At 45.8% G+C, this 12,583-nt stretch overlaps 1 protein-coding gene across 1 annotated transcript in view; it reads left to right on the top strand.

The window, feature by feature from the left end:
* The window catches only part of HEG1 (heart development protein with EGF like domains 1), a gene marked incomplete at its 5' end in the record, with an annotated part of 85,416 nt that overhangs the window by 33,379 nt on the left and 39,454 nt on the right, over window positions 1-12,583 (top strand). The window contains 4 exons of the mRNA XM_046658814.1: window positions 5,049-5,402; window positions 6,583-6,930; window positions 9,857-10,144; window positions 10,827-12,182. Coding sequence (XP_046514770.1) covers window positions 5,049-5,402; window positions 6,583-6,930; window positions 9,857-10,144; window positions 10,827-12,182 — 2,346 coding nt within the window. The remainder of the gene's footprint in view (window positions 1-5,048; window positions 5,403-6,582; window positions 6,931-9,856; window positions 10,145-10,826; window positions 12,183-12,583) is intronic.

The raw sequence follows: 12,583 nt of genomic DNA, 5'->3' as shown, positions 1-12,583 counted from the left end.
CCATCTCCACAAAGCCTTTTTCAACCCTCGGATCCTCTGAGCCACACACCTTGTCTAGTGCCTGTCTGCCCAGACAGACTGTAATCCTCCTGAGGACACAGGCTGTGTCTATAACTTCTCTTCGGTTCCCCACTGCCCCAGAACAAGGTACAGTCGCTAAGCAGTGGGGATTAGCATTTGCCCAAATATCACAGGGCGTGTCCAGCCACAGGCCAAAGAGAATGTTGGGAACTCTTCCCGCCCTCTCCCTTCTCTGAGGTTTTATTCAGGCTGTGCATGCTGCCTGTCTATTCATCCCCATGCCATGGGGAGCAGGGCAGAGAGGGGTGGAAACATTCTTGGGAAATAGAGGTTAGGTTGCTTCAGAAATTACCATTTCAAAATTTTTATAGGTCAGAGGTTTTTAGAAGTACTTGGCAAGACTAGGGGTTTGGGTTTATGTCATCCAAACAAAAACTGAACCCAGAGGTGCTTTCTGTAGTGCCTCTTTAAAGCAACCGACTCCTCTTGCGTGTACTCTGTATACAGTTTCCTGCTGCCTGGGTACGGATATAATTTATGATCGTGTTTTTAGGAGATTGCTTTTTAAGATTATTCTTAAACATTGGTAAGACTGGATAAAAGCTGTGATCCTTTCTAGCTTCAAAGTTCTGTGGTTCGGTGATTTACAACCAGCTTTACTAAGTGGTAAAGGAAGCGTTTTCTAGGAAGCTACACTTTGATTCTGGTCAGAGTTATTTAATATTTGTAATTTAAATTCAGCCCATTACTGTGGTATATCTGAAAATCAGCCTACGTTTCCAACTTTACTGGGCTGGACTCTATAGTCACCTACATTTTTCAACATTAAAAAAATAATTGGCCTTCAAATTCCTTGAGCAGTCATCCTTTTAGAATCTTATGCTTCTAATTTTTGAAGAGTACAATCATATCTTTTCTATTCCTTGAGGCTTTCACTGAGCGTTTGTCTTCCTTCTTAGTGAGCGGGGTGTTCTGTGCTCTGCAGAGCCTCACCTCCCTCTTAGATACTGGAGGGAGCTTTCAGTGCTGTTAAGTGAGGGGATAGCCAGGCATCTAGGAATGTCTGGATCCAGCCTGCCAGCCTCCACTCCTCCCTGAGGGAGGACAGAGGGACATGCACAAGGACCTGAAGCCACAGGGGAAACAACATTCTGCTCGATTTTTAAGGCTGGGCTGGTACCTGCTAACCAGGGCTCTGATCTGCCTCCTCCCTCCTGTTAAATCGAAATCTAGAGGTTTTACTGTCCCTCTCTGAGCACGGCATCCAGGAGCTCCAGGCACCCCGGCGGGAGTGCTGAGAGAGCCGGCAGGACTTGCAGAGCAGACCCGGCGTCGCCTGGCCCAGCTGGCTGGCTCTGTAGAAGAAGGGGAGCCAAGAGGGCATGTGGTGGGTGCATGTGCCTTCTGATGCCGGGCCACTCCATCCACTGTCAATGTGACCCAGTGAAAGTTCCGGCACTTAGACCAGTCAGATGAGTGATGCTGCTCACTAGGTGAGCACTAGGATGGCGAGCGAGGAGCCTGGCCCGGGGAGAATGGGGCTCTTTCTTTGAAACATGAAGGGGTTAGATCAGATGATCCCTGAGGCTCCTTTCTAGTTCCAGTGTCTGTTATTCCAGACACATCCAGCCTTTGTATTCTGTGCCTCTGTTCACTCCTCGCTCTGCTACGCAGAACCGGCGTCCAGCACAACCTCTTCTGAGGCTCCAGGAGCCAGGAGTTACCTGCTCCCCAAAATAAACTGTATGCCAATAAATGTATGCATGAAAGCAGGCGCAGGTCCAGACAGCGAAATCAGATTTTAAAAAAGAGATGGGAAGCCTTTTGAAATCATTTTTCTCGCTGCTTTGCGTCTTTTGCTGCTTTATATCTTTCTCTACTTTCCGTATTTTCTATAATGACCATGTAGTATTTGGTCATTAGGGGAAAAAAGTAAGTAAAGCAACTGACAGGGAAAATGTTCTCTTTTGAAGGCAGAAAGAGATACGTGTATGTTGATCTGTGTGAGAGTGGCTACAATTAAGCACTAAATTTAGTACAGAGCTTCCTGGAGACCAGGGCACAAAGGGAAACCGGGTGGGGCACGGGATTGTTGTCAGATAAAGCAAGGATGCCATTTCATCCCTAGGCATAAGTGTTTTGGGGGCAGTAACTTCTAAGAGGAATATTTATGTAAGGCATGTTGAGAATCATACTAGAAAATGCTGTCAATGCCGTCGATTGCTGTTTTGTGGAAATTGTGTTACTGTTCTTTAAAGGGCGATATTTTATAGGATTCTCAATAGGAGCTGAGGGTGTAATAATGGAGCTCAACTCGTGAAAGTATTTCTGTGGGCAGCTGAGCTAATGTGGTCTAGGTAAATTGCTTTGTGGTGATTTCACTTTGTAAAGGAAGAGCGCATAAATAACTCAGAAGAGTGTAGATTTAGCATATCTTTCTCAAATATCAGCGGTTCAGCTAGATTTTTGGCAGATTCTGACGAGGAGTCAAGCCAAGGCTGAGCCTTCGGATGCATGCCTGAGGTTCCAGTATTTCGCGTTGTGATTGGAGAGTGACGCACATGGTTTACCAGATGAGCAGGCATCCTTTCCACCTCCTGTTATAAAGATCAAGGAACTTGACTTATTTCTCTTCCCAAATGGGTGGTCCTCCTGTTTTTGAATGGCTGCTTCAAAGGAAGAAATGAGCAAGGAAGGGCACTTATTAAATAATCAATAATGCTGGCCTGTTGATTAGAAACATGGTGAATTTCCCCCTGGCTGTATTTAGCGGGCTCTCCTTTAATAGTGTAAGTGGTGATTGTAGATTAGTTTGACCAAACATTGCCTCCTTTTAATAAAGAGGCACCAGCTCTACAGCCTTCACGTGGTTTTACCGTGAGGATTAAATGAGATTGTGCATATGAAGTACTTACTCAGCACAATGTATAAAGGTGGCTATAAAGTACTGGCACACAGTAATTGGTCAGTAAGTGGCAGCTTTTAATAATGATGATAATGAGAAGATGAAGCAGTGTTCCACAGAGCCTTGGGGCAGGGAAAGCATAGCTGTTTTATTGTTGTGACTTTTGTGGTTGTGTTTCTGTGGCCACTGATCTGCCTGACAGGTATTCAGGCTGAGTCCAATATAATGCCACTGTACGTCAAATTGATGAAATAATACAGTTTACTGGGAATGAAAGTGCTTTGAGACAGCACCCAGCAATCCCACAAGGCTGTAATTTGGTGGATCTGGATAATAACTCTAATGAAGGTAGGCCTGAGGAGCTAAGTGGGTGAGAGAGGGTTTGGGGCATATCTATATTAAGCTTTCCTTTTTTAGACTAATGCCTTTTTGTTTTGTTTGTTTTTGCTGAGGAAGATTTTCCCTGAGCTAACATCTGCTGCCCATCTTCCTTTTTTTGTATGTGAGCCACCACCACAGCATGGCCACTGACAGACGAGTGGTATAGGTCCATGCCCAGGAACTGAACCTGGGCTGCTGAAGTGGAGTGTGCCAACTTAACCACTAGGCCACCAGGGCTGGCCGTGTTTTTGTCTTTAAGTAGGGGTGGGTTTAAGTAGGCTGAGGCTCTATTTTTGTGTCTGGGTCTTTCTCTTTCTTTGTTTCAACTGCTAGTTGTGTGGATTGCCTGCGTCTTCATTTTGTCTGATTAAGGTCCAGAGCTGCAGGCTGTGTTCTAGGTTCTGTACAAGAGTAAGAGGAACCTTTTTGTTTCCTGCGCTCATGCTTTCTCTCTCCCTCTCAACTATATTTTATATTTATTTGTGCTTTTGGTCACAGCTGCATGTAAGACTGGCCTTCAAGGAACCATTTATAATGAGAACTTCCTTCTTCTCTTTCCTGGGTCACAATTAACATTTTGAAGGCTTTCATTATATAGGTATAGAGTACTTTTTTAAATTTTTGGCTTAAAAATAAAAAATGCACTCTTTTTTCTTGCCTTTGCATATTGCCCGCCATGTTTCTTCCCACTCACCAAGTTTTCCTGCAGTTTATCTGTTTGGAATGAGGATTTCCATATGCCCTTCTGGAGGTTAGTTCTCAACAGTGTCCTTTGGAAAGTTCTTTGCGGAAAGGAGCCATCAGCAAGCTGCCCATACATCTGTGGAGCACATCGCGCATTTTGACCATTGGTGTATAATTCAATTCTTGAGGTTCTTGACAGTTAATCCAGTGCCTGCCGTCATTTCATTAGGAAAACTCTTCCCAACCTGGAGTCCTCGATCTCCTAGGCCCCACTGGAGGACTCTGTAAGCTTGAGAGTCGGTCTCCAGAGCCTAAAGAGGCTAACTATAATAATGGAGCCTGCCTGCTTTTGATGGGAACTAAATCACATCAGTGGGGTAACATGAGGATCACTTGCTGATTAGAAGCTCTGTTACTTAATTAATGCAGTTCAGTTAATAGTTTTTCAAAACGTGAGGTTTGCAGTGGCCGTGAGGTGTGAAATAATAAAGAAGCCTTGAAGTGACCAGGCCAGGAACCACTGTTCTAGGCCAGTGTTGTTCCGGCTATGGTCTGCAGAGCCCTCGGCCTCCTCCGTGGCGACCTGGGGGCTGGGCATCCTGGAACAGCTCTACTTTTCTTCGTTTTCATGTATGAGTTTTAACTATAATAGCATTTGAACAAAAGGATTACACTTCTATAATAAAACAGATCAAAAACATGTATCTTATCACATGGTCTGTCCTGTATAAGCTATAAGGCAGAGTTCAAGAGTACAAGTTTTTAACCCTCCTCTATAAAATCCACGGCAAATCATGTATCGAGGCTTTCTCCTGATTTCCTTTTAGCTTGAGCTGAAGCTTTTCATTGTGCTTGGTCCTCAGTGCTTCTCCACTTAGCTCGGGGAGAATTAGAGCCAGTGGGAGAGAGAATAGTGTGTCAGATATGTGTATCTATATCAGGTCCACATTATCTACGTTTATCTACCAAAGTGTAATAAACATTATTTGTATCTAGATACATCCCTGATTTTCTGAAACCCCTGAGTAGTCTTGAAGTATATATTCTTCCATTTTAGCTTCTGAAAGTATGGAGGAGGTGAACAGCTCCACTGCGCTCCAGAGCCCCTCCGTCAGTCAGACAAAACGAGTGCCTGTTGCCACCACATTCCCTGATGGTGTCCCAAGGATGCTCCAGTCTTCGACCGTCAGTCTGGGACCTCTAAACGAGACAGAGAGTTTCCCCAAGGACTCTGAAATTGCCACGACTTCAGCATCAGTCCATTCTTCACCCTCTGATGCAGAATCGAAAAGAAACGATGAAGTCATGGGGAATCCAGGGCATGGGGAGTTCACTGAGCCATTCACAGAAAATGGATTTGGCCTTACATCTTCCGAGGTCTCAGTGGGACTTTGGCAAAATGATTCCCCGAGTGAGTATTCAATGTTTATTTGATCTATTATAAATGTTTTTAAGTTGTTGAATTTTCTCAAGGGATCGCTTCAAGACCGTTAGCAATCTCTAGAGAAAGCTGTGCTCTTCGATAACATTACACCATCTCCTTTATCTGGCATACCACGTTCTCTCATTTTGGTTTTCATCCTTCTGAGAACGTTGAGAAATTAGTTGAAGGGGCATCATTCCTCGTGCTTTCTTGTAGATGAGCAAACTAAGGTTCAGAGGATTTACATAATGAATGCACGGTCATTTAGCTCACTCACAGCAGACGGAGCCCCCAGCCTCGGAGCTCCTCCTGTTGACTGCATCTTGTCACTCTGCCGCATTGCCTTCAAAGTGACATCTGGCCCCTCTTAAAACTACCTTCCGGTGTTTTATGTACAGATCATCTTTACAAATAAAATGTGCAGATATAAATATATTCCCCAAATTCATGATTTTAGTGTACCCCCTATAGGTGATATTTTGTTTGCTATATTTCAAAATTAGAATAATCTTTCCTAACAATGGAAGTGTTTTAGAAAAACGCTTCTAAGCACTGTATTTGGGCATATTGTATTCATTGGACATGACAACACACTCACTCCCTTGACCACTTTTTTGGGGAAAGAGAATAAAACACTCAGGTTACTCTGCTACTTTGCACAAGCTGTTTAGAACCTTCCCTTTTCACCAACTTTTATTTTTCTTTTTTTAATTTTATTTACTTATTTTTTTTGAGGAAGATTAGCCCTGAGCTAACTACTGCCAATCTTCCTCTTTTTGCTGAGGAAGACTGGCCCTGAGCTAACATCCATGCCCATCTTCCTCTGTTTTATATGTGGGACGCCTACTGCAGCATGGCTTTTTACCAACGTGGCACCAGGGATTGGAACCGGTGAACGAGGGCCGCCAAGAAGCGGAACGTGCGCACTTAACCGCTGCACCACCAGCCGGCCCCGCACCAACTTTTATTTTTAGTATTGCTGTCTTACTGACACTGAAGAGTTTTGAAATAATTACTTAGAATATGAAAATGCATGTCAGGTTACACATATAATATTTTTCAAGGTCCTTGCAAAGGGGACCATTTCTTAGAGAAGACTCACGTCTCCCTCGTGGAGGGATCGCCTTCAGGTCCACGTAATGGCATTTTTTTCTCTGACACCTTACAGCCTCCAGAGGACACCAGCTTGCCAGCAGCTCTGAGGCAGAGAACAGAAGCCCCATGTCTCCAACTCAGACTGTGTCTAGGTCAGTCCCATTGGTCACAGATGGAGAAGGCACTGCACGCTGGTTCTCGACCGACAGCAAGACATTCACAGATGTGACAGGAAGCTCTACTTTCTATCCTGATGTTGTGAACGCTTCGGTTTTGACTCAGTTCTCAGCCTCTGCCCCACAGTCTAGAGGAAGCGACACAGCACTGGGTGATAGGGGCTACTCTGAGCCGGCCACCGAGACTTTGTCTTCACCTGCCTCAAAGAGCCAGAATTCCTCCGCACCACGTGGTGAACGCTCCAGTGAGTGTCCCCTTCCCAGAATGTGCCACACGGATGGGAGAGGGGCTTCCTCAGCTTGGGATCTTCCTCAGGCTTAATGAAACATCTCCAGAGGACCCTCTAGTTTCATTATTTCCAGCCCATTCTTCTAGCTGGTTGATACAGATACACCTGTATATTCCCCGTTTTTTCTGATACATCTCCAAGATGCTGCTGTTGCCACCTGCCCCTCCCACACACAGCTCAGGGACTTCTCTGTCTACCTCCTTCCATTCCCTATCACCCACCCCACACCCCCAAACCTGCCTCAATCACACAGCTTCTGGAAGGTGAAAATACCACCTTCTTATGAATGGTTGTTCACCCCAGGTCTGGGCATTCATCAAGAGAAGATTCTCCCTCCCCCTTATTTCAAACAACTTTGCTGAGATATAACTCACATTCTATACAGTTCGCCCATTTAAAGTGTACGATGCATTGCAGTGGGTTTTAGTATGTCCACAAAGTGATGTGCTACCATCGCTGCTATCTAATTCTAGAACATTCTCATCACCCCAAAAAGCAACCCTGGCTCATCAGCAGTCACTCCCCAGTCTCTCCTCCTTCCAGCCACTGGCAAACACTAATTTACTTTTTCTCTCTATAGATTTGCCTATTCTAGACATCCCATATAAATGGAATCGTACCATATACTTTTGTGCTTTTCACTTACCATAATGTTTTCAGGTTGCACCCATGTTATGGTGTGTAGCAGTATTTCATTCCTTTTTATGGCTGAATAAGATTCCATTGTATGGGTAGACCACATTTTGTTTATCTTCTTTGGAAATGTCTATGTAGATCTTTTGACCATCTTTTAGATTGGGTTATTTGTCTTTTCTTTTTTAGCTGTAAGAGTTGTTTGTATATTATGGATACTAGTCTTTTATCAGATATATGATTTGCAGACAACATTTTCTCCGTTCTGTGGGTTGTCTTTTTACTTTCTTGATGGTATTATTTTCCGTACAGAAGTTTTTAATTTTGGCGAAGTCAAATTTATCAACTTTGGAAATCTTTTCTTTTGATATTCCTTTTAATAATGTTTTGGGTTAATTTTTAAAAGCAATTCTCAGGAGGCTTGTCAATGTAAAGTGTGTGTTGACTAAAGCAAAAATGCATTCACTTATCATTTAAACTTATAATAGGTGTAAATTCTTACCTCTCCACCACTAGTAATAGCAGCTGCATTTCCCCCATATGGGCATCCTAATTGATGAGGAAAAGTAGCATTTATTGCTACTCATGTGGTATGGAAAAGCATGTGCTTATCATGAAACAATACCACATGTATGGGTGGAGGATATTTATGCTCTTATATAGCTCTGCATGGAAAACACATTATCTGTCTCCTATACAAAGGAATCATGTTCCCCCCTCACCATTGTGGGGCTCAGAATTTTTACCCTCTCAGACCAGATGTTTAGGTTCTATAGCCTTTTGCCTCTCCATCTCTCAGTACCCTTCACTCTGCATTAATGCTCAGTTGGTTCATGTGGAAAATGTGATCTCAGGGTGAGCAGATCTTGGGGTTCAGTTATAAAGAGCTGGATAAGGAGTAGCCTCATTCCTGAAACCACCTCACTCTGGGTTGATCTGATGCTTTCTCTGGTTCCCGCTGAATCACCCCAAGCTGACTTATCCTGCCCTTCAGGCTTTCAGTTCTCAGGCTGTTCCCTTTTTTGAGGTCCTAGGCAGCCGCTCTGTTTCAGGTCATGACCCTCCACTTTGTTAAGTCTGTAAGCTTGACATGTCATTTAACACAGCCTTTACCACCTTCCCATCCCAGGCAAGTGCCTCTTTGCCCAGCGAACTTGTGCTCAGATGCATCCAACTCTCCCCTCTCTCCTGGTGGACCTTCCGTGGGTCTCTGAAGCCCTTCAGCCTGGGTCATGTCACGTCTCTGTCTGGGTCTTGGCTTTCTCAGTGCTGCTCCAGGTCACTGTGTATCCTTGTCCCCATGCTCATCCCTGTCTGTCAGTTAATGCAAACCTATCATGAAGTGAACTTACCCAACACTCAGCTGAACATCAATTTTCAATCAGGGTGTGTCCATGGGGTGTCAAGAGCTAGCCTGGTCTGGGAATAGGAATAAGAACCGGGAGCAGAGCCTGTTTTCTCATAGAGCCAGATTATAAAGTATTTAGGCTAAGAAGAATTGAACCTCATTTCCATCATTTCTGAAAAGACAGGTTTATTTGATAATCTGGTATAGTAACCTAAGATACTTTAAGCTTATAGTGTAAAGCATATGCCAAAGAAAGGGGGAAAAGGATATTTGTTCATGAGTTACCTGTCCTTATTCCATCCTCAAGAAAATAAAACAAATAGATTAAAAAAAACAGAAAACCAGTCCACCTTTAATCTCTGATCCCAGTGACATTTCTCACTGATGTGTTAAGACCAGGAACTAACATTCCATGATAATGACGGGCCTGGTGTCAATTCCTGTATGGCTGGTCCTACCAGGAGTAACAGCCTCTGGAGTGGTGTGGGCCTCCCTCCTGGGCCTTGTCAGAGGATCTGAAGCCCCAGGTGGGTTGTTAATTTTTGCCCACCATTCACACCCATTCCCCACCCCCCAGTTTCCCTGACAGAGACTCTCTTTATTATGTGTCGCCGAGCAGAAGTACAGTATTGATTCTGTCCACTGAAGTAATAAGCTGTCCCATAAATCCAAGTCACCTGAACAGATATGCTGGCCCGCAGAGCCTCTTGAGGGTTCGGTCACTGACCGTGTTTGCAAGAACAACACACGTTGCAAGTTCCAGATAAACACCTTGAGAAAGCTCAGGGGAGCATTTTTGCTAACGAAGTCCAGGACGTGAGGCTTATCCCTGAGACTCATACACAGTACCGTTGCTCTGCCCTGCATTGACCAGCCATCTCCTTTTCTATCTTCTTGTAGCCACTGAAGACGGTCCTGAGCTGAGAGTCATTTCCGAGGCACAGGAGGGGACTTCCGAGGGGGCGACTGGAGCCCGTGCTCCCAGCCCGCACACTTCAGCCACTTTCACTGGAAGCGGAGAGCGCACGCTGAGGTCTCTCACCAACGGAAGCACCACTCCTGGGGACGTGGGACACTCTGTGGCGGCGCCCAGAGAAACAGAGAGTGCCACCCAGCGGGGGAACGTGACCATGACTGATGACGCCCACCTGGTCTCGGGTTCACCAGCGGCCTCGCCTGCCCTTGGAGGTGACAAGCAGAATCTCTTCCCACGTTCCTTCAGCTCATCTGTCAGTTTGCTCACAGCCCTAGAATGATTAAGTTCACTCTCAACCCAGAAAGTACCTTACAAGCTCTTCACGAAGAGAACTTTCTGGGTTCTCCCGCATCCCCCCACCCACCCCTTCACCATTTGCCTCAGGCATTTGCTGTGTTGTCTGCCAGGATGCTTGAAATAAAGGAGACCAGCCACACTGTGGCTAAGGCCAGTCTCCTGGGAAAGAAATATCTCGTTGTGCAGAATGGAAAATTGGGAGGGTTTTCCTTTTTCCATTTAGGCGTAACAATTGTTCTATTTGGGGTCTTAAGAGTTTTTTAGATACCCATTTGCTTTTATCAAAAAAGGCATGTGGAAGGAATTTGGACCTATTCCCTATTCTTCGGCCCCTGGCCCCACGTCTCTTTTATTATCATTTCCATTGCTGCCACCCTCTGTCCTCGCAGGAGGGTAAATCTACTCGGTGCAGACTCCAGCCCTTCCTGCCTTCCCATGCTGTCTCTATCCACAGTGCTCCCATTGAAAACCACTCTCCAGAGAAAGTGTTTCACCCGCTGGCTTCGTGGATAGGACATTGAGAGTCTGTTTTATAGTGTGTGTTCAGGAGATTCCCTGTTGGTTTAGTTGACCTAACTTTAGTTTTTCCATTTGTAGTCACTGGAATTGGCAGTCCCTGGAATCAAGTGAGTGGCACAGACGTTGAAGAGAGAACTTCCAGCGACTACACAGGCCACACCTATGTTTCGTCTACTTTCACCAAAGGAGAACGGGCATTACTGTCCATCACAGACAACAGCTCATCCTCGGACGTTAGGGAGAGTTCGACCTCTTCTATTAAGATCTCAAACTCTTCCTATTCAGACTACCCTTCCTCTTCTCAGGCTCAGACTGAAAGAAGTAATGTATCATCCTACGAAGGGGAATATGCTCAGCCTTCTACTCACTCCCTGCTTCTGCGCACAGCCAACCTTCCGTCCTATACACCCACCGTTAATATGTCAGACCCTTTGGTTCTTCTGGACAGCGATACTGGCTCGCTTGGTGACTCATCTTCTTCTTCATCAGGGTCCCCTTTGCCTCTGCCCTCAGTGTCACAATCCCACCAGTTGTTCTCATCCACCTTACCATCAACCAGGGCCTCTGCTCACCCACTGCAGTCCACTCCTGGTGCGCCCATACCTTTGTCTTCCTCACCACCACCTGTACCAATATCTCTGACAGCATCTACCCCTGCCTCGAAGTCCATCTTCCAAACAACCCTACCGCCTTCATCTTCTACACTTGTCCTGCCCAGGGCAAGGGACACTCCTGTGACTTCAGTTTGGATGTCAACAATGACATCTGTAACAATCCTCCCCAGTAGTCGAACAGCAGATCCTAAGAACCAGAGCAACTCACACCATGAGCAAATCATTACGGAATCAGAGCTACCAAGCCTGGAGTCTCTGCCCACAGAGGCCACCGAAGCTGTAACAATGAGGTCTACTTCAGGGATCTCTATGTCCCCAGCCTCAGCAGAGTCCTCTACTGAGCAGACTCTGCCAGCCACAAGCACCAGCGTAGCCCAAACGTCTCCAGCTTTGACAACCACCTATCTCGAAACCTCCTCTCCCCCTGTGACCACTCCCAGCCCCCCATCAAGCACAGCAGCTCTGACGGCTGGCCCCACAGTACAGACTACAACCAGAAAACAGCTCTTGACAACCAGTCCTGAAATTCCAGCACCTCCGATCTCAACAGAAGGTTCTGTCACCACAGAAAGGAACCAAGTCCGTATAGATGCTACCATCCGATTGGTCCCCCTGACCAGTACACCCACTTCGGCAGAAGAACTGACCATGGGGGTTGGCATTACAGAAGAGGACACCCGGACTTCACATTTCCTCAGAACATCTCCTTCTCCCCAAACCACAGATGTCTCTACAGCTAAAATGTTGCCTCCTAAATCTACTGCCTCCACTGCTCGGAGCAGCACGCAGTCACCAACAGCATTGTCCTCTCCAGCCTCAGGTAGAACGCAGTTGCACAGGCACCCTGAGAGCTCCACAGGCTCGGGATTCATGTGAATGTGTGACAGTCGCTGGTATTTGCAGTAGTACAGTGTCTGTTTTGTGATCTCAAATGCTTCCTGTTGAAGCACTTAAAGCATCAAATAATGTCATGGTGCACCTACTTTTCTCACGTCTGAGTTACATAATTCTTCCTGAAGAAAGAGGAGAGGATGCTATTGGCCGTGTGTGACATCAGTAGATTGTCAGTTGTAGCCTGTAATGCCCCGTAATTGCAAGAGCTTTTCACGCATGCCTTTAACTATTTCAGGGCCAGAGCAGGCCAGTGATGAGGGACTGGAAGGTGGAAAAATTGCGTATGAGACACGGAGCCACTAGGTGCCTGCTCCCAGATCAGAGCCC

Source organism: Equus quagga, chromosome 4 (assembly GCF_021613505.1).
Source record: "Equus quagga isolate Etosha38 chromosome 4, UCLA_HA_Equagga_1.0, whole genome shotgun sequence".
Classification (NCBI taxonomy): domain Eukaryota; kingdom Metazoa; phylum Chordata; class Mammalia; order Perissodactyla; family Equidae; genus Equus; species Equus quagga.
The sequence above is the reverse complement of the archived record's forward strand: the minus strand, read 5'-3'. Positions and strand labels throughout refer to the sequence as shown.